At 44.0% G+C, this 26,095-nt stretch overlaps 1 protein-coding gene across 1 annotated transcript in view; it reads right to left on the reverse strand.

The window, feature by feature from the left end:
* MRPL46 (mitochondrial ribosomal protein L46) overlaps positions 1 to 26,095 on the reverse strand; it is a 59,525-nt gene that overhangs the window by 16,067 nt on the left and 17,363 nt on the right. Inside the window, exons 2-3 of the mRNA XM_086951612.1 lie at positions 17,845 to 18,046; positions 10,906 to 11,079 (exon numbers count right to left, since the gene is read on the reverse strand). Of these exons, the coding sequence (XP_086807738.1) occupies positions 10,906 to 11,079; positions 17,845 to 18,046 (376 nt within the window). The remainder of the gene's footprint in view (positions 1 to 10,905; positions 11,080 to 17,844; positions 18,047 to 26,095) is intronic.

Here is a 26,095-nt window from a genome sequence, read left to right on the forward strand (position 1 = left end):
TGGCTGGCCACCGTTTAGCACAAACGGTGACGCCAGTCAATGGGAAAGAGGGGCGGGGCCTAAAGCCCATTAAGTCCTCAAAAACATTAAATCTCGCTGAGCGGGCTGGGCATGTGCGCAGCCACGTTTGCCGAGACCTAAAAAACATGAACTGCTGCAAGCAACAGAAATATAGCAAGCACTGCTTGAAACGGGCAGATGCCGAGTGCCGGGTATCTTTAAAATTGAAAGAAAGAGTACCAGCACTTCCTAGCCCCTACAGTCAGTACAATACTCTGGTTTCATTTTAATATTCCTTTCATGGTTTTATGTCTAGTGAGGTGAATAAGCACTCATGGTGAGGCCGACAACACAGAACTCTCCAGCTAACAAGTACACCTCAAATTTAGGTACAATATCCTCCTATGAAATTCTATACCCCTCTCACGTGAATCCAACTGGTATTGCTTTTACTGTGACTAACCAGAGCCTGAATTTAAATGGAGTGTATAAGCCAGGGGTAGCCAAAGTAGGTCCAGGAGAGACTGATCCAGTCACATTATCAAGATTTCCCCATATGGTTCATTTACATATAATGAGTCTAAATGTAATCCTTGCAGTTCGTGAAAATCTACAAGGATCCTGCCTGCCAGCCCAGGTGGGACACAGCTGGAAACGACTGAAAGGGATCAAAAGGTGATCCAGTAGCCCCCAGTCGGTCTCTGTTTAATCAGCAAATCTTGCCGATAATCCCAGCATTCCCACTTAACCAAAGGTGCCATACTGGGCAAGGTACTCCACCTCTCTGCGCCTATAGTCACGTATCTACAAAAATGTCCTCGATTCCCAGCACCTCTCTGCCTCTGTAACGCTCAGTTAACAAAATAAATGTGGAAACTCACTGTCAATTTAGTGGAAAACCTTCCTGCAAGCAACACACAGAGACCAGTCACAGCACATAACCTATCAGTACAGGAGACAAAAGGTTTCTAATCTTGGACTCTCCGCTGCATCTCATCTTGTTATCCTGCGTAAATCTCGCCCTCACCTCGGCTCCATTATGTGAGAAAAGTAGCACAGATTGGAAAAGGAGTTCAAATTGAAGAGTTTAAAAGGGGTTGACGAATGCCTACCTCTTTCCAAACACCTGAAAGGCCATGAAGACCTGCTGCTTTTGAGAAGCAACTATTTTTAGGGAAATTAGGAGATTTTCCAATTTAGCAATACTTTGGACGTCAATTCAGCAAAACCACAAGTGCTACGCTAGTAAGTGAAATCACACAGGTTTTGAAATCTGCCGTCATCACAGAGTGGTTTCCCTTCCCCCTCTTAGCCTCAGGGGATGGCAAACAAAAATGTTCTCTAAGTGAAATCACATGGGCGTCAACCAAGCACCCAAGGGAGGGACTTTGGAAAGAAATACATCAATAGGGGGTCAGCATTTTTGGATTGGCACAGTAGAGAGCGAGTGGCGATGATGGGCTTGGTTAAAGCCCATATTGTAGACAAATAAAGTCTTGCAGTGCTCGAATCTCAACCTAAAAATGGAAAAGCTAGATAAAAACAGTGGTATAAAAAGTCTGCTATAAAATCATCTAAAACTAATTCTAAAAAGGCAATTGTTTAATTTGAAAGTCAAAGCATACAGAAAACTATCCGCTAAAAATATATAACAGTCAAAAAAATCATGTTTAAATAATTTTCCGAAAAATAGATCAAATTAAGAGTTCCCACCAAATAGAATAGCCAAATTATTTATGTTTTCTGAGTGGTAGATGAAAAATTTTTGTTCCCAGCAACCGCAGACAATGTTCTCAGAGGCGTACCTTGAAGCAGGTTTATGGAGCAAATGTGTTCCTATCCAGCCCCCGTAGCAGCCGCTGAGGGAGTGACCAAAACTTGTAGACGGTCCGCAGAGTCAAGGTCCATTTCACAAGGAGCTGAAGCATCCCAGGATGACTAAAAAACTGTGTTCAGCAGCAATTGAATACGCCGGGAATAACTATACAAATGGGCCTTTAAGGGGTTCATCGGTACATTATGTTCAAAGCATGGAAAGTTTCTTTACTTTCTCCATGTGAAAGACTTATTTACACATAGGAACATTTTTGTGACTCAGTATGAATAAGGGATATTATAATTTTGTCCACTGAGTTGGTGATAAAAAAATACCTGTTATTAAACCTGAATCCTAACGTAATAAAATTGTATTGTGATCATGCCGTGCGATTTTATAGTGTTAAATATATGGTCACTCTCCCACATAAAATACCTATGCTTATTCATATGTAGAAAAATACACCTAAGCTATTTATGTACATCATCACACAAACGTGTGTTTATCTAATGACAGTCGTGCACTGCTGTCTATCCGCCGAATTTGTCGCAAGCAGGGTGCGCACGGACATGGCTCTGTGTACGGCTTCTGACAAGTGATGTGTGTGTGGTGAGACGAAGGTAGGGTTAAAACATGCAGTGCTTTGACTGGAGCTTATAGGTGAGGGATTGCCTGTGACTGTTCGACTCACTTAGTGCAGCATGCATGGCAATTTTTTGATGTTATTCTTTTTTTCTTTTTGAAGCTCCTGTTCTCACTATTTTTTTTCTTTAATTGGAACCCAGAGAGACTAGCCGAAATCGCATTAACACAAGGCCCTGCCAGAGAGAGACAACCATCTTTTTATGGGGCTGCTCAGGAGCCTTGATTTGCCACCAGCCTCGTTCGCTGATAATGGGCATTTGCCATCACTTTCCCTCCATGTTAATGTCATCATCTCGAGCTGACAGCTGGCCTAGTTGAGGGAGCGTTGGCAGCACAGCACATCCAGAAATTTGTTGTCATTAATTAAAATGCTACTGAGTCCGTGTTCAAGCATACTTGAGCCATGCGAATAGGAGCATTCCTGGGCTGTTGAGAACGGGTGCGGGCATGCCTTCTTTTAAGCGCAATATCTTTTCCCTGACACTGATAAAGAGCTATTTGGAACCGGAGCGAATAAAATGAACACAATTGGAATTGTATCTGTAGTTACGTAGCTCATTGTGCAAATAGCGCTACTGATGTCACTTAAATCACCACTTACCTGAGCTCGAACAGTCTTCATCAATGAGGGCGTAATAATGATCAGGGGACCCAGCTGTATCACAGGGAGAGTCCTTGTGTAAGGTGACAGCGGTCATTCATTTGAAATAGAGAAACCCCCTCGGACTCGGAGCCGTCTGGTTACTGCATCTGCTGCATTCTTATGAGGCGAGAATATGTAGTCTCATCCCAGGGGAAGATGAGGGACGGGGCGCTCACCACGACCAGAGATTTCCAGGGTGTGGTTAAAAATAGTTGAACTCCCCAACAAAAGTGAGGTGCTTAAGAGCCTGTGTGCTCCAACTCTGCTGTCTGGTCACGCCAACATGAACCTAATCCAGTGGTTCCCAAACTTTTTTGACCCGTGGCTCCCTTGAGCTAATTGGTATTTGGCCGTGGCTCCCCCCCATTTTTTAGGTCGAGCGACCTATCTCAATGCGCACATGCGCATTGAGAGCGGGAGCTCGATATAAAGGGGCTTATACAGAGCTTGCCGAGATCGGGCGATTCCATGAAGTGCCCGTGAAAGCTCGCTCAATGCGCATGTGCATTGCCATTAAAAGCGCGTGCACAGACACCAGCCTCCCTCCCACAGTCATCCCCCAGCGTGCGCTCTGCAAACAAGCCTTTGAAGTGCACTTCAAAAGTATCCGCTACCCCCGCCCCCTGCTTCACACGTTTCTCGCATTTCTCCTCCCTCCCTCGCCTTCCTCGCCCTTCAGCGTGCCTTAAGCCTCCATCCTTTCTTTCTACGGTGTCGTGCATATTTTCAATCTCCCCCTTCTCGTCTCCATCCCCTTAACCATACGCCGGCGGCCCTGCACCCATTCGAGCCACAAATTGCTTCCCTTTGGCGCAGCGTTTTACTTGTCAGGGCGGGTGCATTTATATGCATTCTACCCCCTGCTCGCGCACACACTTTGCCTCCCGCTCTGGTCTTTTAAAAGAAGGATGCGCACCTTTTAACAGTCGTCTCTTCATCCTTAGTACAGGTACGTCTCGGTGGGCGTTCCTTGAACGATGCTGATAAAGTCATTTGAGCACACGCAGCTCTGTCCCAAAACTGATCTGACATGCACACCCCCCACCTATTGTAGTACTAGGACCTGTCCAAACTGTTGACATTTCTCCTCCCTCCCTCGCCTTCCTCGCCCTTCAGCGTGCCTTAAGCCTCCATCCTTTCTTTCTACGGTGTCGTGCATATTTTCAATCTCCCCCTTCTCGTCTCCATCCCCTTAACCATACGCCGGCGGCCCTGCACCCATTCGAGCCACAAATTGCTTCCCTTTGGCGCAGCGTTTTACTTGTCAGGGCGGGTGCATTTATATGCATTCTACCCCCTGCTCGCGCACACACTTTGCCTCCCGCTCTGGTCTTTTAAAAGAAGGATGCGCACCTTTTAACCGTCGTCTCTTCATCCTTAGTACAGGTACGTCTCGGTGAGCTGCAATTTTTCTCTGCACAAACTTTGTCAGGTTTTACCTGGTGAAAGTCCTGCTTAGATAATCCTGCAGGTGTGGTGATGTCTGCACAGATAGGAATCCACACGCCATTGCAGACTCGTGTTTATGAATGCCTGAGGATTTTCAGGGGACTCGTAAAGATTCTCGAATTCACTGATTCCATTTTTGCCAATAGGCCGCTGGTCTACTGCAAAAACCCATCTTTCCCACCCTTTCCCCATCTTCACAAATTCCATCTGAGAACCTTCAACAATCTACCATTTTCAATTACAGAGGTATTTTTTGCAGACCTGGGTGAAATGTAGCAGTGCAACCTCCTTTGGTCCTAACATGACATGTTTTAGTGAGGTCAGATTCTTGAGTGATTGTGATCAACCACTTGTGCTGTGGAAACACCATCATGTGTGTCATTCTTGTTTATTGGGTTGACAACATGGTCAACTGCAAGCGCTTCATAGCACTCGCTTCTGGTATCAGAATAGATCAGAGATCAGTGATAATTGCAATTAAGTTCAAAACGGGAAATAAAATGATAGAATATCTAACTTGTCTAGATTTCAAAGGAAAATACTGAGGGACCTCATACCGGCACTGTTGCGCTGCCGGAACGTCACTTTTTGACGCTCCAGTGGCGCAATGTACCACTGGTACATTTATAAGGCCACGTAAAGCCACATCACATGGCTTTTCATGGCCTTTTAAATATGTGCGTCCCTTTCACGCAGCAAGCTGGGTGAAAGAGACGTTCCATGGGTGTTGCTGGGGGCGTGTCCAGTAACATGCATGGCTGTTTGACACTGCCCCAGACCTACCAGAAATTGTAAGTCTGAGGGAGCGCCAACAACGTACGCCTCACCAAGGGAGACAAAAGGGAGGCACAATAAGGAGAAATGTCTTTATTTCTCCTCGTTTTTTAGGTCTCGCCTGTCGATGCGCATGCGCATCGAGCAAGGCGAGAGTATTGCGAGTTATCCACTCTTTATCCACACTGCAAGGAATCGTGGCGATTCCTTGCAGTGCCCGTGACTTTTAAGGTCAATGCGCATGCGCATTAAGCTTATGCGCATGCGCATTGACCTTAAAAGTCACGGGCGCGTGCATGTCCGTCTTTGTTTACCCGCTCCGCCCCCTCCCGCCGTGTCGCCTTGCCTACTCTCTTCCACAGCCTCCCCCAGCTCCGCCCCCTCACTACTTGATTGCACGGCCGCTAGGCCGTGCCTCCCCTACTCTCCTCCCCCCTCCTCCTCTCCTCCCCTGCCTGCCTGCCGCTAGCCTTGTTTCCAATTATTTCTACACGCAGGCTCCATATCCAGTAGCGCTGCCTGTAAATATCGCGAGCGTTCCTCAGTCCGCCACTGCGGCTGTCCAGGTAAATAAATACAAAATGGTTGCTTGGGCGGGATCGTTAATGGGGCTGCATAGTACAGCCTGCATCTCTCCAATCCATGCATCTCTCCCCTTACCCAGTCTTCGGTTTCCAAACACGCCTCTACTGGTGCTTGCTTTTACTATTGTGCCGAAGATTATTGTGTCGCCGATTTCACGAAGCGCATTCTGATTTGTTTTTAAGGGTCAGCATTCTAGTGTTGCCTGCTGTACCAGCACGCACGCACCATAGAGTCTGGCACTGCGTAGACTTGAATGCCCTGATCACGTGACCCGGAAATACCGAGCAATCTGGTTTGGCGCGCTCTGGCTTACCTATTTAAAAATAATCGGCCAAGACAAGCCCGTGTACACATCGAGGGAAGCGGGCAGACACTTTTGGTACCAGCGGCATGTAAGTAACCCTCCAGATTTTCCAGCTTGCTAATCTCCATTTTACTTTGAGGACATAGTGCGAAGCCGCATCACTCAGTTAAATTACCCGCTATTCGTTAACACCCTATCTTGGATGTATTTGAGTATATGATCTAGCTGCACTTATTGTTTGCGCCACGTCCCCACCACATTCCACTGCTTTACAAATATTGTGTTAATCTCCTATTGATTTGGTTCAAAATCAATTGGCGCTCCAATCTTATTAGTGATCTGGTCAATATTCCTCGGTGTTGTGCCTCGTTTTATTAACCAGCGTGCGTTAGAGGGGTGTTTCAGTCTGCCGTGACAGCTGGTGTTGTGTGTTTTCGTTATCAGGGTCAATAGTACTTACTATCGACAATGGTTGTAATTTAAACAGTCTATAAGCAGTCCTCTGAAGTCATTAGATGTAGCTCACTCACCCTCACCCACACTCACCCTCACTCACCCTCAACCCCTCACTCACACTCACCCTCACTCACCCTCAACCCCTCACCCTCACTCACCCACACTCACCCTCACCCACACTCACCCTCACCCTCACTCACCCTCACCCACCCTCAACCCCTCACTCACCCTCACCCTCACTCACCCTCAACCCCTCACTCACCCTCAACCCCTCACTCACCCTCAACCCCTCACCTACCCTCACCCTCAACCCCTCACCCTCACTCACCCTCAACACCTCACCCTCACTCACCCTCAACCCCTCACTCACCCTCACTCTCACTCATCCTCACTCACCCTCAACCCCTCACCCTCACTCACCCTCACTCACCCTCAACCCCTCACTCACACTCACTCACCCTCACTCACCCTCACTCACCCACCCTCAACCCCTCACCCACACTCACCCTCACCCACACTCACCCTCACCCACACTCACACTCACCCTCACTCACACTCACCCTCACTCACCCTCAACCCCTCACTCACCCTCACTCACCCTCAACCCCTCACCTACCCTCACCCTCACTCACCCTCAACCCCTCACCCTCACTCACCCTCAACACCTCACCCTCACTCACCCTCAACCCCTCACCCTCACTCACCCTCACCTTCACTCACCCTCACTCACCCTCACCTTCACTCACCCTCAACCCCTCACCCTCACTCACCCTCAACGCCTCACCCTCAACCCCTCACCCACCTTCACTCACCCTCACTCACACTCACCCTCACTCACCCTCACCCACCCTCAACCCCTCATCCTCACTCACCCTCAACCCCTCACCCACCCTCAACCCCTCACCCCCACTCACCACCACTCACCCTCAACCCCTCACCCTCAACCCCTCACCCTCACTCACCCTCACTCACCCTCAACCCCTCACCCACCCTCAACCCCTCACCCTCAATCACTCACCCACACTCACCCACACTCACCCTCACCCTCCTTCACCCTCACTCACCTTCACCCTCACTCACCCTCAACCCCTCACCCTCACTCACCCCCACTCACCCTCAACCCCTCACCCTCAACCCCTCACCCTCACTCACCCTCAACCCCTCACCCTCACTCACCCTCAACCCCTCACCCTCAATCCCTCACCCTCACCCACACTGACCCACACTCACCCACACTCACCCTCACCCTCACTCACCCTCACTCACCCTCACTCACCCTCACCCTCACTCACCCTCACTCACCCTCAACCTCATGCTAAAGATTTACAAAAAAAACCATTAACAATTCTAAAAGCACTAACTCTAATGCTGCGAGACCTATTGCATTTCTAATGCTTGTTTTACCGGTGGACGGGTGGGTGGAGATGTAAGCCCGACCTCGGGAGTACTTCCTGCTGTCTTCCTTAAATTAATTGGGATGTAATGAAGGTATTTAATCATATTTGTAACAAAATAAAAAGATAACAGTTTAAAAGGGGAAACACAAACTTTTTGTTATATGTGCGGATACGTTTTCTCTCATCGAGAATGTAAATGCGTCGTGAACTCAGGCGTGGGAGGCTGTCTTGAAGCCAGTGACCATACTGATGTTTCAGTAATATTTGAATGTCTTCCCCGTTCAAGGACCATCCGAGAGTTCTACTGGGTTTGGTCTAGAATAGATTAGAAAAATGACGATGGCCCCGTCTGTAAACGCACATTTGAAGTTGTTTTTTAAACAAAATACACTTTCTTTTTATTTAATTGTAAATGCATATTCCCTATTGAATATATGGACTATGCATTTACAATGAAATTTTAAAAAAAGTGTATTTTGTTTAAAAAACATCTTCAGATGTGCGTTTACAGACGGGGCCATCGTCATTTTTCTAACGTATTCTAGACAAACCCAGTAAAACTCTCTGGTAATCTGGAGTTAAATTCCACCAAGTTAAGACGGAGCCACTTGGTGTTATCATTGCATACTGGAGGAAAAATGCACCAAACAGGCAAACACGCACGCCAAAATTCATTTAATACACCCTTGTCAACACACTATCCCTGCCTGCCAGAACCCTGCCTACCCTCTTACCCTTCCCCCGGATGTCTCCCAGTCTCTTGTTTTATGCCTTGTGGTTGGCCCTGCACTAGGAGTGCCCGCTCTGCCCATGCTTGCTCCCTTCGTGACCTCTGACTGTGTCTTCTATCCATGCTGCTACCTTTGTGTCCTCAGACTACCCTTCTCTCCGTGCCTGCTCCCTTCGCGCACTTAGTCTGCTCCTAGTGTCCATGCCTGCTTCGGTCGTGCCCTCAGACTACCCTTCTGTCCATGCCTGACCCCATACCACCGACTACTCCTTCTGTCCATACAGGCCCCCGTGCACTCTGACTGTCCCCTCTTTCCATGCCCGCCCCCGCGCCCTCAGACTGCCCCTTCTGTGCATGCCTCCTTCTTTCGTGACCTCCGACTACCCCTTCTATCCATGCTATCTCCATACGTGCCTTCTGACTCCCCCTTCTATCCATGCCTGCTCCCTCCGTGCCCTGAGACTGCCCCTTCCCTCCATGCCTTCTCCCTTTGTGCCCTGAAGCTGCTCCTTTCCTCCATACCTGCTCCCTTCGTGCCCCGAGACTGCCCCTTTCCTCCATTCCTTCTCCCTTCGTGCCCTGAGACTGCCCCTTTCCTCAATCCTTCTCCCTTTGTGCCCTGAGACTGCCCCTTTCCTCCAAGCCTTCTCCCTTCGTGCCCTGAGACTGCACCTTTCCTCCATGCCTGCTTCCTTCGTGCCCCGAGACTGCCCTTTCCTCCATGCCTTCTCCCTTCGTGCCCTGAGACTGGCTGAGACTGCCCCTTTCCTCCATGCCTGCTCCCTTCGTGCCGCGAGAATGCCCCTTCCCTCCATGCCTTCTCTCTTTGTGCCCTGAGACTGCCCCTTTCCTCCATGCCTTCTCCCTTCGTGCCCAGAGACTGCCCCTTCCCTCCATCCCTTCTCCCTTTGTGCCCTGAGACTGCCCCTTTCCTCCATGCCTGCTCCCTTTGTGCCCTGAGTCTGCCCCTTTCCTCCATGTCTGCTCCCTTCGTGCCCTCTATACATTATCTCCATGCCTGTTCTCTTTGTGCCCTCAGACTCAGGCGCGCAACACCCATTGGATTCAAAGGGCTTCAGCCCCCCCAGTCCCCTCCCCCAGTTGTGTGTGGGAGCCCGGGGATAAGACCGCTTCCTAGGCACACACGCAGCACTTCACAGGTCTTTAAAAGACCATTTGCATGTTAACGAGGCCTTGCTGTTGTTTCACCCCTTCCAAGAGCTCCTGCAGCTCCGCTCTGCATATTGCTGAAAGATCAGACTACCCTTTCTTTCCATTCCCGTTTCCTTAAAGCGGCGGATTTTACCCGATTATGCAGGTGGCATTTCTAAATTTCTAGCGCTACCACTGCAATTTCCCACATTGTGCCGTGGCGCCCCTGGCAACTCATAAGGCCGCACCGGGGTGCCGCGGCGCAAGGTTTGGGAACCACGGACCTAACCAATCCTGCAGCTGCTCTCATGCGGTTTTCAGCATGAGAGAAGCTTCAGGATTGGATGGAGCATTCAAACTCAGCACTCCTTTTGCGACTGGAAGCGGTGACTTCAATCCCCGTCTGTTATGCAGTTGCTGGATTGGTGTGGGCAGAAGTTGCATGTCGGGCTGGCCGTGGACATGCACAACCCACACTTTCCTTGTCATCCTTGCTGCTGTCAATCAGCAGAAATCACTCGGCAGGGCCCTGACCCCCACACTCGCCGGTAGCAAGCATATAGTAGAAATAGTACACAAGAGTGAGACCATTTTAATAATGTATTTGTTGTTAGTTTACTGCTGAACTCATGGCAGATGAGGCAACGCTCCTCCACCCTAAAGGAGCAACCACTACAGCAGGGTATCTTAGGAAGAATCACCCGCTGCATGTTTATCTATTATCATTTGTTAAACAAAAATACAATAGTTTTTATCACTATCTTCACAAAACAAACACTACAGTGAAAAGCTTGAAATAAAGTGGCCTGGTGACCATAGCAGTACCCTTTTCTAACAACTTTGGGCAACACTTAGAGCAGATTGCCCCAACGAAAATATCTAAGGACTTTACAAAATTTGAACACAGAAAATAATTTAAGGATAGGTAGTAAAAGCAGAGATGCAGCGGTTTACCGGACACAGTGGATAAGGCTCGCTCTGCTGTCTGTCTCATAGTTTCTCCCTTCTCCCAATGTATCTGTGGTAGGACCCAACTGTCCTGACTGCCGAGTCTCTCCTTGACCAACAAGATCAGGTTAGTGTTCAGCTTCCGATTTAAAGACGTTTTGTCATTCTTTGCATCTGCTTCTGTGAAATATAAGAAGAAAGTTACATTTGTATGATTTATTACTATATGTTTTACAATGTTATTCTTTTTGTCAGAATGCCCTTGCTAGTTCAAAAGTGATGCGTGCTTTTTGAAAATCAAAACCCTATTTAAAATACGTGACAGACACGAGGATGCTAGTTTGTTACATTTCTGTTGTAACATACTGTACGTCCTGTATTTTTTGAATCGGGTAACCATATTCAGCTCTACCCCACTGTCCATCTCTTTCTCTTAATATGGTGAGAAGCAAGGTGAATAATAAAACACTTTTAGGATAAGTAAATTTATGCTAGCCATAACAGATGCGTAAATCTTAAATTATGAAAATACCATTACATTAAATCTAAAAAAGCCACAGGAAAACTGAATCATTCTAATGTGTAGCAGGTCGAGATGTACATTGGCAACAGATGTAGTGCTGCAGCAATTCCCCTCCTGTGCTGAGAACCTTTGATTACCTTTGTTCATGACGAGCTCAGCTCGTCATGAGCACACGACCAGTGTACTGCATGATGAGCTCAGCTAGTCATGAGCATCGAAGGGGTTAAAGACCAGAGGGATTAAATATAGGTCCAGCGTGGCCTGATCCATGCCCGATTTTCAGGAAATCGATATATAGGGAAAACTGTATTTAAATGATGTAGTCAAGAAAATAGAGAAATTAGAGAAAACCAGATGTGGATACAGCTATCCTGGACCAATGCTTGATAGCCCTATTAGATGCCCTTCAAATATAGCAGAACTGTGTACTGCTTTGCAAGGGAAAAAACTGAGATTTCCTAACAGGTCATCCCGTCTGGAAAGTAGGTAGGGCTAGGGTACACACAGACACATGTAGGAGATACCAAGACATGCGACTGCCATGCCACAAACCCATCATCTCATCAAAAGCAACTGTTTTTCAAAAAACCATACATTCCTCTTATGGTCCTTTTTTGTCTTCTACAGGGAGGACGAATTGGAGCCAAGAGCAATCCTATTTTGGATGAATGGCACTCACCAGGTTGACAGTCATAACTTTAAGCAAACCATTTAATACACCATCAAATTTAAAAGGGTAGCTCCCAAACATCAAACTTTCTTTCATCGTACCATGTACAAATCAATATATCCATGTGTTTTTTGGGTAGCATATTCTCTTTTTAGACTCCTGCCAAACCAATGCCTTAGTATCCTCTTCCTCTCCTCTGCACTTATGGCCACAGATTCTTTTCACTTACACTCCCTCCCACATTCCCGTCGATCCCTTACCTTTTTCTAGCTCTTTCCCTGTTCCAGTTTTTGTAACTGTACTCCATTCTTGCCTACCCTTTCTTCTCATTCCCATTCTTCATTCATCTGTTTTGTCCCAGGTTCATATTCCTTTTTAGGTTTCGCCTAGGCAGCGCATGCGCTGTCTCTACGAGAGATGCGGTCTATACTATGTGATGTTGGTAACCGTCTCTTTTTCGTTTGGACTTTTGATTCATTTGTTGGTGTGTCACTTAAACCGCCAGAGTTCCCTTCGAGTTGTGGTTGGTGCAAGCAGTCTTCTAGTCCCTCCTTTTGGAGATTGTTTACGCCTCCAGCTATTGGCCCTTTTACTCGTATTACTCCGTGTTCGGAACAGATACGGTATCATTGGAGGACTTTCTTTTAGGCTTTGTTTTGTCCCCGATAGAGCATTTCCTGTGGCATGTGTTTTTTGAACGCGTTTTAGGGTTTGTTTTGTCTTCGATAGCAGGGCGTTTCCTGTAGCATGTGTTTTCTAACTCGTTTTAAGCTTTAGTTTGTTTCTGATACTTTTGTGTCCGGTAGCAGAGCATTTCTTGTGGCAGGTGTTTTCGAATGCATTTTAGGCTTTGGTTTCTCTTTCATAGCACAGCATTTTCCGTACTATGTTTTTTTTCTAAAGCGCCAGCCTTTTTTCATCTCTGATGGCAAAGCATTTCTCCTGTTGTTCGTAAACATATTCTATTGTGTTTTCGTAAGCGCTCGGTTTTCTTTCATTTAAGATAGCAGCGCAAGTTTTTGCGTGTTTTTAACGAGCACATAACTTCACTGCACAGCCAGCGTTATTTTTTTTTTTGCTGGAGCGGCTCTTATTTACTGCGCTTATTAATTTACGGACCCTGTACTTGTGCTTGCTAGTTGCCGGCATTTTTGCTTTTTAACCTTATTGGCTCCTTATTGTTACTCCGTGGTAACGGATTTATTAGTGGACGCTGTGTGTTCGTCCTCTTACCGCTTTAGGGATACTTTGCTGCACCTTCTTCGGTTTACTATGGTTATTTTCCTTTTTAACTGTCTCCCCATTGCATATTTTCACACACGAGTCAGTGCGTCACAGTTTTACCGGAGAGGGCACAGCTCTATCCAAGACACAGCTCTTCCTCTGCTCTCAGCACTTGGGCCCGGTGCGAGGAAGGGGGTAGCGTTATTCCTTAAAAAAACCCTGCCCGTTCTCATAATATTATTAAGGTCAACTTAACATCTGCCAAATGTAAGATGTCATTTCAAAATTAAAGGTGCTAGCTGCATACTGTATACCACAAGCGATATGCAATTATTAATACAGCAGTACTGTCAGTTAACCTGTTGGAGCAGAGCTGCTTGGCTCAGTGTTATCTTAGGGCATCACTGTAGTAAGCTTATCTTCATGGGTCAGTGCGTGACATTTTTACCAGGCAGGCTCTCTCTCATCTCGGGACTGAGGATGGGTAGGAGTGAGGAAACTAGGGAACAAGGGGGTACCGTCATTTCTCAGAGGTCACCTGTCCATTTTTATAAAAAAGTTTACATCTGCAGGCAGGGCTGCTCTGTCTCATCATCCTTTGGAAGTCAGTGAGTCTGGTTTAGATGCACTCGAACCAATATTGTTGAATTCATAGTAAATCTGCACACAGGGCTGCAGGGCTGTTCTATTTTAGTTTCATGAAGTTATCATAATTAGGCATCAGTGTACTAACTAGTAAAGTTTATCTTCACTCACAAGTCAGTGGGTCACAGTTTTACTGGTGAGGGCGCACCTCTTTTTGTGCTCTCAGTACTGGGGCCCAGCGCCAGGATGGAGGTGGCATTATTCCTTTAAAAAAACCCTGTCCCTTTTTGTAATAAAAGTAACTTATTGACACAACACGGAGCGCACAATGTATTGCAGATGAAATGAAAACGTTCCTAATTTAAGACACAGGCACATTAAATATGCAGGTGCAGGGCTGCTCAGTGGCGTTCTCCTTAAGGTCATGTTTATATCTGCAATGTCTAAGATTTTACCTTTAAAATCAGAGTTGGGTTGCCGGACGTGAAACGAGGAGGAATCTGTACCACTCCGCCCATCTTTTGATGGCACCGCCTGGTGAAACCGCCGCCTTGGCTGTCCTTCTATGAGAATGCGGATGCGGAATATGATCCATCTAGTGCCCGAACACCCTGTCTTATAGAGGATTACAAGCTATTGTATCATCCAAACCATAAAACGCTATCTAGAAGAACGCGACTTTTGATTCTAACGTATCTCCATACCCGGCATATCCCGCCCACCTTAAATATTTATTGAGGACCCCAGGAAGGCGCCAAAAACGTGCCATTTATCGAAGTAGATTGGTCATCATTTCTCCACAGCAGACTATACGCTGAGGTGTTTCTGAATCCAAGAGCGCTTGGATATCAGATCTATTTTACTACAGAATAAAACCCCTCCTTCCCCTTTCTTGCCCTGACGAAGGTGCGGCCTATCTTGGGGGCCTGGCACCGAAACGTGCGTCGGCGTTGAAACCATCTCCCCATAACATTGTACGATCTATCCCCGGCCTATGGCTGAGAGGAATATTCAGGATGTTCTCAGAGCAATTTACCTCAAAGTCCATCTGAGCAGAATGCTTGAATGAGCCTTGTATGAGTATGATTGGTTGCGATGCATGAATTTGTTGAAGTTTGAATGTTGGAAGGATGACGGGTTGTGTATATACATAGATGTTTTTATCTTATAATTATGAAATTTTTCAAAAAAATGAGTTTGTACAATTATGTTATGTATAAAAATATATGAATCAATCAAGAATAAAAATGATATATTTTCTATAAAAGTGCTTCTGCTTAAATTGTATACGGTCTTGAGTAATTGGTGAGCGCTAAAATGGGTGACTTTTGAAGATTCTGGACTCTTACTGAGCCTATACTTGATCAAATACGGGGCAGATCTACCTTCTCCTTTATGTAATTTACTGCTGCAAAAGACCTATGGGCCCTCTAATTTACCTATTTGTGCAGCTGCACACGATATACCACAAGTGAGGTGCAAGGATTAATATAGCAGCGCTATCACTCAAAATACCATAACTATTATGACATGCACAGTAATGTCTCCACACAAACACAGCAGCACTATCCTTTTAAATACCACAAGTAATGTGCATAAACTGAGACAGCAGCGCTATCTCTCCGGATTTACAGCAAGTGTAATAGTATGCTTTGTACAAAACAACACACAGTGCCATAGTACTAACTAGTAACGTTTATTTTCACACACACGTCAGTATGTTACAGTTTTACTCAAATACCACAATTATTCATTAGAGGGAGGTTTACATTTGTAAATCTATGACCTAATTGTGAAAGTAAAAGTGCTGGCTGCTGCAAAGTTTCTATAACGTTTCATTTCTCTATTTGTGCTGCTGCATACAGTATAAAAGCGGTACAAAGGGGGGCGGTGATGGACGGAGCATCTGAATCAATCAAACACTCACACCCAGTCAACAGATCTGGGTTTAATCCATCACCGTTCTTTAGCCCACTCTGCCACCCCAGTTCAGACATGGCTATATGCAAATCAGTCTGACCCTGTGCCTCATGGGAACAGTCCAGCCCGAACTGCCAAGCCAGGTCTTCCCTGGACTGGAAACAAGCTTCCGAGGACTGGTTTCTGGCATTCCAGCCGTCTTCAGCCCGGCTTGCTTGAATCCAGGGGCAAAGTGAGCAAGGGACTCACATCTGAGCATACCCTGCCACACTCATGGCGGCAAAAAGCGGTACAAAAGGGAGGGTGTACCGCATACAATATAACGCTTATAATGTGCATAAATTTATATAGCAGTGCTATCACTCAAATTGCCACAACTATTCTAATGATATCTGATTTTTTTTTGAGTTATTTCTTTTTTCAAACCAGCATTTAATTTTAAGAAAAATGTAAATGTTTAACCTCCTTCCTATAGTGTGCTTTCTACGCACATACAAATAAGCTTATTTTCTTTCTTTCTTTTTTTTAGTAACTTAATGCTTGGTTTCGTGTTTCTTTAATCATAGCCGCATCCAACGCGTACCCTGGCCTCCTTTTAAATGTATGCTTTTATCCTGCAAACGAACATATAATGTAAACTTGCTGCTTAGCTTGGTGTTAAAGCCGCACCCCAGACATTCACAGTTCTTCGTCACATTGCAGAACAACACAAAGAGCTTCAAGGGAGTTGCGTAGCCATGGCAGTCTTCTTGGAGCCGCAGTTAAGCATTTCACACCTTCCCAAAACAGCATGCATATGTTCAAGAGGCTGTATTGTTTCCTGTTGGTGCAGGGCTGCTCTGTCTCAATCTTACCTTAGGGGCATCACCGTAGAAAGCTTATCTTCACGTGTCAGTACGTGACACTTTTACGAGGCAGGCCCTCACTGCTCTCGGCACGAGGGCAGGGTGGGAGTGGGAAAACTGGGGAACAAGGGGGTACCGTCACTCCTCAAAGACCGCCTATGTATTTGTATAATAAAAGTTAGCGTCTGTCTCATCATCCTTCGTGAGTCAGTGAGCCTGGTTTATATGAATTCTACTTCATATCATGTAATTCACAATAAATCTGCAGACGAGCCCAAAGCGCTGCTCTATTTCACTCTCATCAACTTATCATAATTGGGCAACATAGTACTGACTACTAAGGTTTATCTTTACACACGAGTCACTGCGTGACAGTTTTCCCGGGGAGGGCCCAGCTGTCTCTTTGTTCTCGGCACTGTGGCTCTGCGCGATGTTTGATTGCCTTACCTAATAATATTATTATATAACTGCAATGTTCTTTGTTACAATACAACTTGCCTACATCTAACACCGTTTACAAATATTGCACAACATTTTTTAAATAAGTATATTTGCATATTTTGCACACGTCACAGTTTTTTTAAACAATCACTATTGCGCAAAAAATGTATACTACACAAATGTTTTAATACTTTACAAAAAAGTTTTGGCTGGAAAATAAAAAAAAATTCCATATACTATTCTAAGTATTAATTGTACTTTTATTTTTAATAACACAACAATAGGGCGAAACCAATTGGCATGGCCAATGCTTGTTCTATTTGCTGTCGCCACTTCTTCTCTTTACTTTATTCCTGCAATGCTGCTCTTTCTTCTCCCTGTATCACCCCTCTTCCACCCTAAAACATTGGTCTTTGCACACATTTAAAAATATAGATATATATTGGTCCTTTCCCTGCCATTAGTTGTTTGTTTGCTAAATAGGGGCAAGTGAGCTCAAGGAAACCACTAGATGATGTGGATAAGCATTACATATTAATAAATAAATCAAGTGTACAGGTTAAAGGAAATCTTTGAGGACAGGATTGACTTTCAGCTGGTTCAGTTTACGAACTTGGTATTTGAGGTTTTGGAATTTCATCAGCAACACATTGTTTAAGAAAGGCTGGAGTGATTGCTGAAGTCAGTCAAAACAAACTGGTGTGAGGAAGGAAAATAATAAAAAAATGTACAAATACCTGTAACTCTGGGAGCTAGACTAAATTGTCTCATTTTCTGCTCCCACTTGTCTTCAAGATCTTGAGTCATCACTATGTCCTTCCCTCCATCATCAACATCATCATCTGAGTCATAATCATCGGACATCTTTCTTCTTAGCCTTTCCTCATCCTCCATAAGGCGGATTTCATGATCTGAATAAAGACTTTTCTCTATCTCCATCTACGTGAAATACCAAGAAGTAAGAAACATTCAAGACTTCGTGCTCTCATATTTTATATTGGGACTATAATTGTAATACAGATTTCTACACATTTAGCACAATGCAATGTGACAAAACAACGCAAAATAAACAGAGGTGAACAGAAATTCTTCAAAAATCATCTACTGTAGAAACAACTTGCTTATGTTCATCCTTTCCTAAAAAATAAGAGCTACGAAAAGGTCACTTTAATTCTAGAAATGTTTTTAATTATTTGATCAACCAATGACGATTCTCTGCAGTTGGTATTTGTCTAAAGATCACATTTTTGTACAAACATCCCATTCAGATATCCTGGTTTTAGAGACATTAGAAGGTTTTTCTTATTGGACAATTGTGTCTTAAGTGCATCGATTTTGGAATAGGCTAGAAAGTATTAACACACATGCGTGTTCTTTTAACTTGATAAGCACAAAGGGATTTGACTGCTCTCACAGAGTATATGCTTTGCCAGAGATAATTATACTAATGGATATTACGCATGTAACAGTAGATATTATTTCGTTTTTCTAAAATAAGACAGATTGCCTTAGGGTCACTACGAGGCACTTGTGGATCCAGTTCAAAGCTAAAACTTGAATCGTGGATTAACGTAGTTAAGAGTACATTCACTCACATTCATCACTCTGCCCAACCAGCCAGGTCTCCTCACATTTTATGAAGCGGAGGTTGTTGGCTTTGCTCTCAACGTGGGGCTAATAGCATTTCAGGACTCAGGGCTCAAAGCACCAAATAATCTGAAGGTATGGTGCTGAATAAGATGCAAGACGGCCATTGTTACATTTCTAGCTGGAGTTTACTGAGGAACTAGCTTTTGCAATCAGTATGCTCCTATCTTCTAGTGGGCTAAATTGTACTGAATTTTCTCCTCCAATCTTACAGAAGTCAGTAGAGTACATTCTAGATTAGTACGTGGGAAAAAGGAAAATGAGGGCCGGAAGGAGGACTGCGGACGCCGTGGGGGTTGCAAGGTTTGGCAGGGTGAAGGTGTTGCAAGCGCGGGTGCGCTGAGCCAGGTAAGGGCTAAGACTCTGTGGAGCGGAAGAATGGAAAGTCATCAGACGGTGTGTCCAGGACATTGGAGGATGTGCGATGAGAATTCGGGTGATGAAGAGAAAAGATCGGTATACTGAAGGAAGTTCACGGGGAAGGAAGGATGTGCTCTGGTGTGCGTTTTTATCACATTGTCACATCGCGTCCTCGCTGTATTCACCCACCTGTCAATTGCGCCGTCACTCTTTGCTTCACTAAAACCTAGTGCACAAAGCCCCCTTGGGTTGCCACCGCATTCTATGCCTACAGTGCTGCTTTAACTGTTTTATATGGAATGTGTCCTCAAATATATGATGCTACGTGCACTTTCTAAAAAAATCCAGTCTCACTTCCCTTTTTTCCACGTTCTTGTAACATTTTGTGTGTGTGTGTATATATATATATATATATATATATATATATATATATATATATATATATATACACACACACACACATACACACACATTTGCCCCCCCTGCTGAATCAGTTTGAGATATTGTTGTTGATAATATATGTACACCCAGATCTCAATTCGGTCTATGGGTTACACTCCTGTCGCTTTATCCTGTTTGGGAGGTGGTTACACATTCCTGTGGCAGGAAACCTATTGTTCTACTTTCCTCTGCTCGATCAAAGCTCAGCAGCAGGAGGGGAGAGTCATATTTGGGATTGGAAGCAGTAATAATTTGCTGGTAGACACTGGAAGGCTGTTACCGGGAGTACTGGGGGCTTACCGGAGGATCCCCCATTGCATAGAAGCATACCTCCAACACTGGTAACGGTGTTAGGTATGATTCCAACATGTTTGATAACTAACACAGTTAGCCATCCACAATGATGCCTGGCCACTGTAGGCATCAAAATGGCTGACTGCACTTACAAAGCATGGATAGTCGACTTCAGGGTTTGCAGGCGGTGTCCTGTTCATGCAAATTCATTTTATAATATAATTAAGGCTCCCTATATTCCGTTTTTAGTGATTTTTACAGATAAATACAGACAGAAAACCATTTATTTTCTTGTCTGTATTTATTTTTAAATGTGGATAAAAATGGAAATTGGGTGCTTTTTGAATTATTTAAATACACTTTGCCATGACTGACAGACCAATAACTGTGTGGATTGATGGGTAAGGGGGTTAAAAAAAGAACGGAATTTTAGTAAAGAGGCTTAAACAGCAGTAGATATGCACAAGGCTAATATTGAAATGTGCATATTTTCATTTAAGTGCATTGATGTATCTTCTGACTGCATATTTATTGGTTAAATAAATGTGGAAATATGCCAGTTTCAGCTTTATTTTATTTTTTACAAAACCCATAGTAAATATGGATATATACAGATAAAGTTGACAACAATAAATATGGATAAATACAGACGGAAATGTCAAACAAATAAATACCATAAAACAGGGAGCCCTAAATATAATGCAGTGGCCAAGGTTCACAAAGTTAGGAACATACCTATATCTATGAAAAAGGAATTAAAGGAAGAATTGGAGAATCTGTGTAAGCAGGACATAGAAGAGATAGAATCTTCTGAGTGGCCGTCACCTGTGGCTGTACATAAACAAAATTGTGAGATCAGAATATGTGTCTACTTGAGAGATCTTAATTATTCTGTATGGGTAGATAACATCCATTATCCAATACAGGTGAAATGTTTTTCCCCTAATAACAAGTTGCCATGGTGTTCACTACTTTAGATCTCTCAAGAGCATAGCACCATGTAGCAATACATAATGACATCAAACACTATGTTACGTCAATTTACTTGGTGCAGCTTATCACCCATGAGGGTATCCAGGTGCTTACTTCATTACACCAGAAGGAGATTTTAGGCACAAAAGAATGCCATTTGGCGAATTTCCTCATCTGCAATGTTTTAAAGGTTAATAAAATATAGATTTTTCAAGGACTAGCGTAACATTATATTTTCAGGACAATATCTTACAGTTTAGAAAGACAAAAAAGGAACATGCTGAGACCTTGTTCAAAGTTTAACAGTTTTACAAGAGAATAGGCTTACCTTAACAAAAGATAAGGGTAAATTTGAAATTGATTGTTGATTATTTGGGACAAAATATTGGTAAACAAGACATATCTCCAAAAAAGTTTGGTCAAAGCCATTGAGTATGTCCTTAACCCAAAAGACAAAGACCAACTCTGATCTATTTTAGGTCAGGCAGAATAATATGCAAAATTCTTTTCTGCATTTTGTGACAAAACTAACTATTTGAGTTGATTAAAATAAATTCCAGCAATTTTCATGGAATAATTGTGCATCGGAGTCAATAACTTAAAAAGAGAACTGATCATGCACCTGCATTATCTTAATTTGATACAGAGTGCAATTCGATAATTGTACTGGTGCCAGTAATGTCGGCTTTTAAGCCATCTTGATGGAAAATAAGAATGTTAATTTAGTAAATATTGCCTTTGCTTCTAGAACTATTCTAGGTTGGTAAAATAATCCCTTGTGTGTTGGTGGGGTAGACAGTATATTAGAAAATATGTTTATGGCACTAAATTTGAAGTGAAAACGGATCATAAACCAATTTGTTTACTACAAACGGATGCAAAAGAGGGACAATCAAGGGTAGCAAGATGGCAATATAGGTTACAAGAATTTCACTCTTCATATTTAATATGTCCCAGGAGGCAGGAATGTTTTTGCAGATGCAGATTCTTTATCGAGAATTTGTAATCTACTTTAACAGTGCAGATGAGCTTTCTAAACAAGATGGTTTGTTGTTAAGGGGTGTACATTTCATTGTACCGGCCAGTTTGAGGAAAACCATACTTGATATGGCCAATGAAGGAGATCCTGGGATGAGTAGTATGAAAAGAAGAGTTCGAGCGGACCTTTGGTGGCCTATGGTGCATACATTTTAGAAGGTAAAGTAAAATCTTGTATAGAGAGCCACCGGTGCTAAATCACAGAAAGCAATTGACTATCACAAGGAACCCAAGTTTAGATCTAGTAGAGTGCGGGAAAGAGTATTTCTTGATATTGCTGTTCCACTGTGCTTCTACAATACTCAAGTGTTTTGTATTGTTTTGATGGATACGATGTCACAATCGGCAGAGATCAAATTGGTAAGTCAAGTTACATCAAGAAATGTGATTCAATTTATGAATTATGTTTTTGAAAGAGATAGCCTTCCCCAAAGTTGGGTGATAAATAATAGTGTAGTTTTTATCTAGCCATAGAACTGAACACACATGCACGTCTGTAGATTATTCACAGATCAATATTATTGTGAAGAGATGGAGAAGTGCTTTTAAAGAAGGATTGCTAATCGGAAAGACTGTTATCAAACTATTAAGGAATTATTGTGGAGTTATCACACTACATCCAGGAACGCAGAAGACAAATCACCTTTTGAAAAGATGAGAAGTAGGGAAGCAACATGCAATTGAAAACAGATGTGTATGTGGGATGTAAGAAAACAGGGTGAGTAATGGTGTTAACAATGGTGGAGTTGTCCAACGGTAAAGCTAAGATAACTTGTTTGAGTCCTTATGTAGAAAGTCAGAAGTTGTCAGCAACTCTACATGTGTGTGACTGGGTGTGTGTGAAAAAAGGGAGATAAGTTAAAGTTGGAGAATATAAGTTTTCTGACCCCTTGAAGATAATTAGAGAGTAAACAGGTAGTCGAGTTAATGGATGCCAATGTGTACAGTATGAGTAAGGTGGTTAAGTGGCCAAAAGAACATAGACACATGCCTATTGTCACACAAAGGTATGGATGCAAACCAATCTTCAAATCAAAGAAGGAGCCACTCCCATAAGGTGTAATGGTTACCATATGTATTAAATACAAATGAGGGGCTGATTGTAATGTCGATCAGAAAGCATTCCGACCAGCTGTTTGGGAATGGTTTCCAACCGACTCTCGTTCGTGGAGTCCGACCGACCAATTACGATGGCTCCGAACACCATTCTGTCGGACTCCCATGGCCTTGAATGGGAGCCTGTGTTCTGACCGACTACACTGGCTCCCATTGAAAAAGCGTGTGGGTGCAGAAAACCTTGCACTCTGTGCCAGGCACCCTATGTTACTGCCACACTGTGTATGGTTGGAAAGAGGGGACCCATGGGCACCTCCACTGGTCCCAACCGGAGGCCTCCGGGTGAAGTCAAACTACTGCTAAAGGCCCCCAAATTCAGATTCCGACAGCAAATCCGTGTCGGACTGACCGATTTGGAAACGCTGTCCGAATCAGACATCGTAATCGCTCGGTCGGAAATGCGGCCTGTAGAGAAGCAAGAGTTGGCTCTGACCGACTTTGTGGCTCCGAATGCTATTCAGACACGAGTCGGACAGTCAGATGGGTTTCGGACCACCGTAATCTGTCAATTGGAAATGTTTCTGAATCGGTCGGAAACAAGGCATCGGATTCTGACGAACCGAACGCTGTTTGGAGCCTTTTTGACCGACATCGTAATTGGCCCCAGAGTGTCTAGATTTCTTTGTAAATATCTCATTTTGCTCTCAAGACCTGTATGGGTCTAGTTTTATGATGTTTCATGCTAAAAAGTAAAAATTACATACACACACACATATAACATATCGTTAGATCTGGGGGTCTCTAGTTGGCAATGGTGATCACCTTTGTCCAAATAGGGACGCTTACTTCTAAGTCAGGATAAGGGGGATTACACTCCTTAATAACCCCTGATCACCCCCTTGGTAGCTTGGCACGAGCAAGACAGAGAACACATAGTAAACCCAAAGTGTCCTTGTTCGCTCCGGATAATGGAGCAGAAGTGATTCAGGAATCATAATAACCCAAATGACATTCTAATTAAAAGAAACTAACAATTTTACCAGAAGATCGAGTAATTGCTCTGTTGATAGGTAAGGAGATGCATACTGGAGGTAATTTTGTGAGCCCAAATACAATAACGGGGCATATTATCAAGAACGGCATTAAAATTATAACCGGTTTAGCAGAAGAAAACTGCTGCTAAAGTAGCAATAAAGGGCTTGATAATATGCCCTGGAGAATTCCAATAGAAACCCATGTTCACACCAGAACTTGGACTTCTATTGGAATTCTCAAGGGCTTATTATTGATAGCGATGAGGTCCTGGCAGCCTTGCGACAAGACTGTACTTTGGACCCGCAACAGGCCCTGCGACACGCTTGTCCGGTGATGCGACAGATGACAGCTTTGATGAACACACGCTTTTAAGGAGATGCGGCAAAGGATCGCTTCTCCGGCGTTGCGATAATCTCAGTTGCGGCGGCAACACACGTCTCCTGAATTCCCAGCAAGGAAATTCAGGAGGGAGCTGGAGGTGAAGTCTTTTGTCCCGGTGACTTCAGCAGGAGGTGCAGATCTCTATTCACCACCGGGCTGCCCCAGCATGTCTCCTAGAATTCCCCAGCTCTGTCACACACAAACCCAGACAAGGAATACATTTATTTGTCTGAGTTCAGGCATGCTAAATTCGAATTGCTGCCATGTTCCCTGAGTCTTTTAAGATTATAAGAATGTAATAATCTTAACTGCCCATTCTGGCCTATGAGAACAGGTAGCCTTCAATAGTGAAAAAGGAAATTGCTGTAATTCACTATTACAACATTCTACACACATCAGGGCATGTCCTACCTTATACTTACAATGCACCCTGCCCTTGGGCCAGCATACGGGTGTCTAACATGAAGCAAAGGGAAGGTTTAAGGACTGGCAAGTGGGTGCACTTGGCCAGGCCAACATGGTAGTGCTAGACTGCACACAAGCCTTGCAATGGCAGGCCTGAGACACACTTTACAAGCTGCTTCTGTGGGTGGCACAACCAGTGCTGCAAGCCCACCAGCAGCATTTGATTCACAAGCCCTGGGCACACAGGAAGACAGGGTAATTTTAAGAGAGGGGGGGTATAAAAATCATAATAAAGCAGATCGGAAGGTCAAGATCACACCCTCACTACAAACCTTTTTTAAGGTAATTCCAAAAACCTTAATTCTGAGTGAAGGTTTATGTGAAGGAGGAAGGCCCTTTGAGGTGCTACATAGAGCAAAGCCAGTACCTGGATTACAACCCTTGGAAGGTAAAATGGCTAGTAGAATAGTGGTAAACCTAATAAGCTCAAATTGATTTGAAGTATTAGCAGTAGAGGACCCAGGGGAAGTAGGTGAAGATACACAACGACAACAGCAAACCGGGTCAGATCCTGGAGAGTCTACTAAGGGGAGTATAATATTTCGACTTCTAGCTGTTTACCCAATACACAGCTGATTGCGGGTACAAATGTCACCTTGATATCTCTGAGGGAAGCTGAGGGTCAGTAAGTAGAGTCCTTGATTCAGGCTCTCTCTTTAGAAATCAGGCGTAGGTTTGAGATTTCCGAAAGTAATCAAAAAGAAATCCGGACATCCTGCAAGTGTTTAGTAAAAAAGTTGAACATCTTACTAGTTGAACTGCTATCTTAGAAGATTCGGTTAAGGACTTAAAAACAAAAAGGTAGTAGCAAACAAAGAGGATATCCGTTCTTTAAAAGCAAAAGATTAAGGTTACTAGAAGAGTTAGAACTTTTGGAAAACAACCAGAGATTTTGAATGTACCAGAAGGAACAGAAGGGGAAAAAGCTAAAGAAAATTGTGGCTAGATTGATTAAACTAGGCAGTCAAATTGAGAATACTAAACAGGATATCCTTAAGGACATGCAAAGGGTACACAGAAACCCCTTTTGATTAAACCCTAACAGATTTAAGCAGAGAAAGCTACTGGTCAATTTTCTTACCTACAGTCTAAAGGAACATATTTTAAGTGTCCTAAAACTGAAGTCACTGACAGTAGATGGAATAACATGTGAAATAGGATCTGATGTTTCCACATTACATCAAATAAACTGGAGAAATTGGAGAAAAGGATAGAGCCATTAAAAAAGTTGGGGGCAATAGTTCAGGGGATCTATCCGGCGATCCAAAAAGCGATGGATAGTAACAAGATGCATAGCTT

Source organism: Lissotriton vulgaris, unplaced genomic scaffold (genome assembly GCF_964263255.1).
Source record: "Lissotriton vulgaris unplaced genomic scaffold, aLisVul1.2 SCAFFOLD_2332, whole genome shotgun sequence".
NCBI classification, from domain to species: domain Eukaryota; kingdom Metazoa; phylum Chordata; class Amphibia; order Caudata; family Salamandridae; genus Lissotriton; species Lissotriton vulgaris.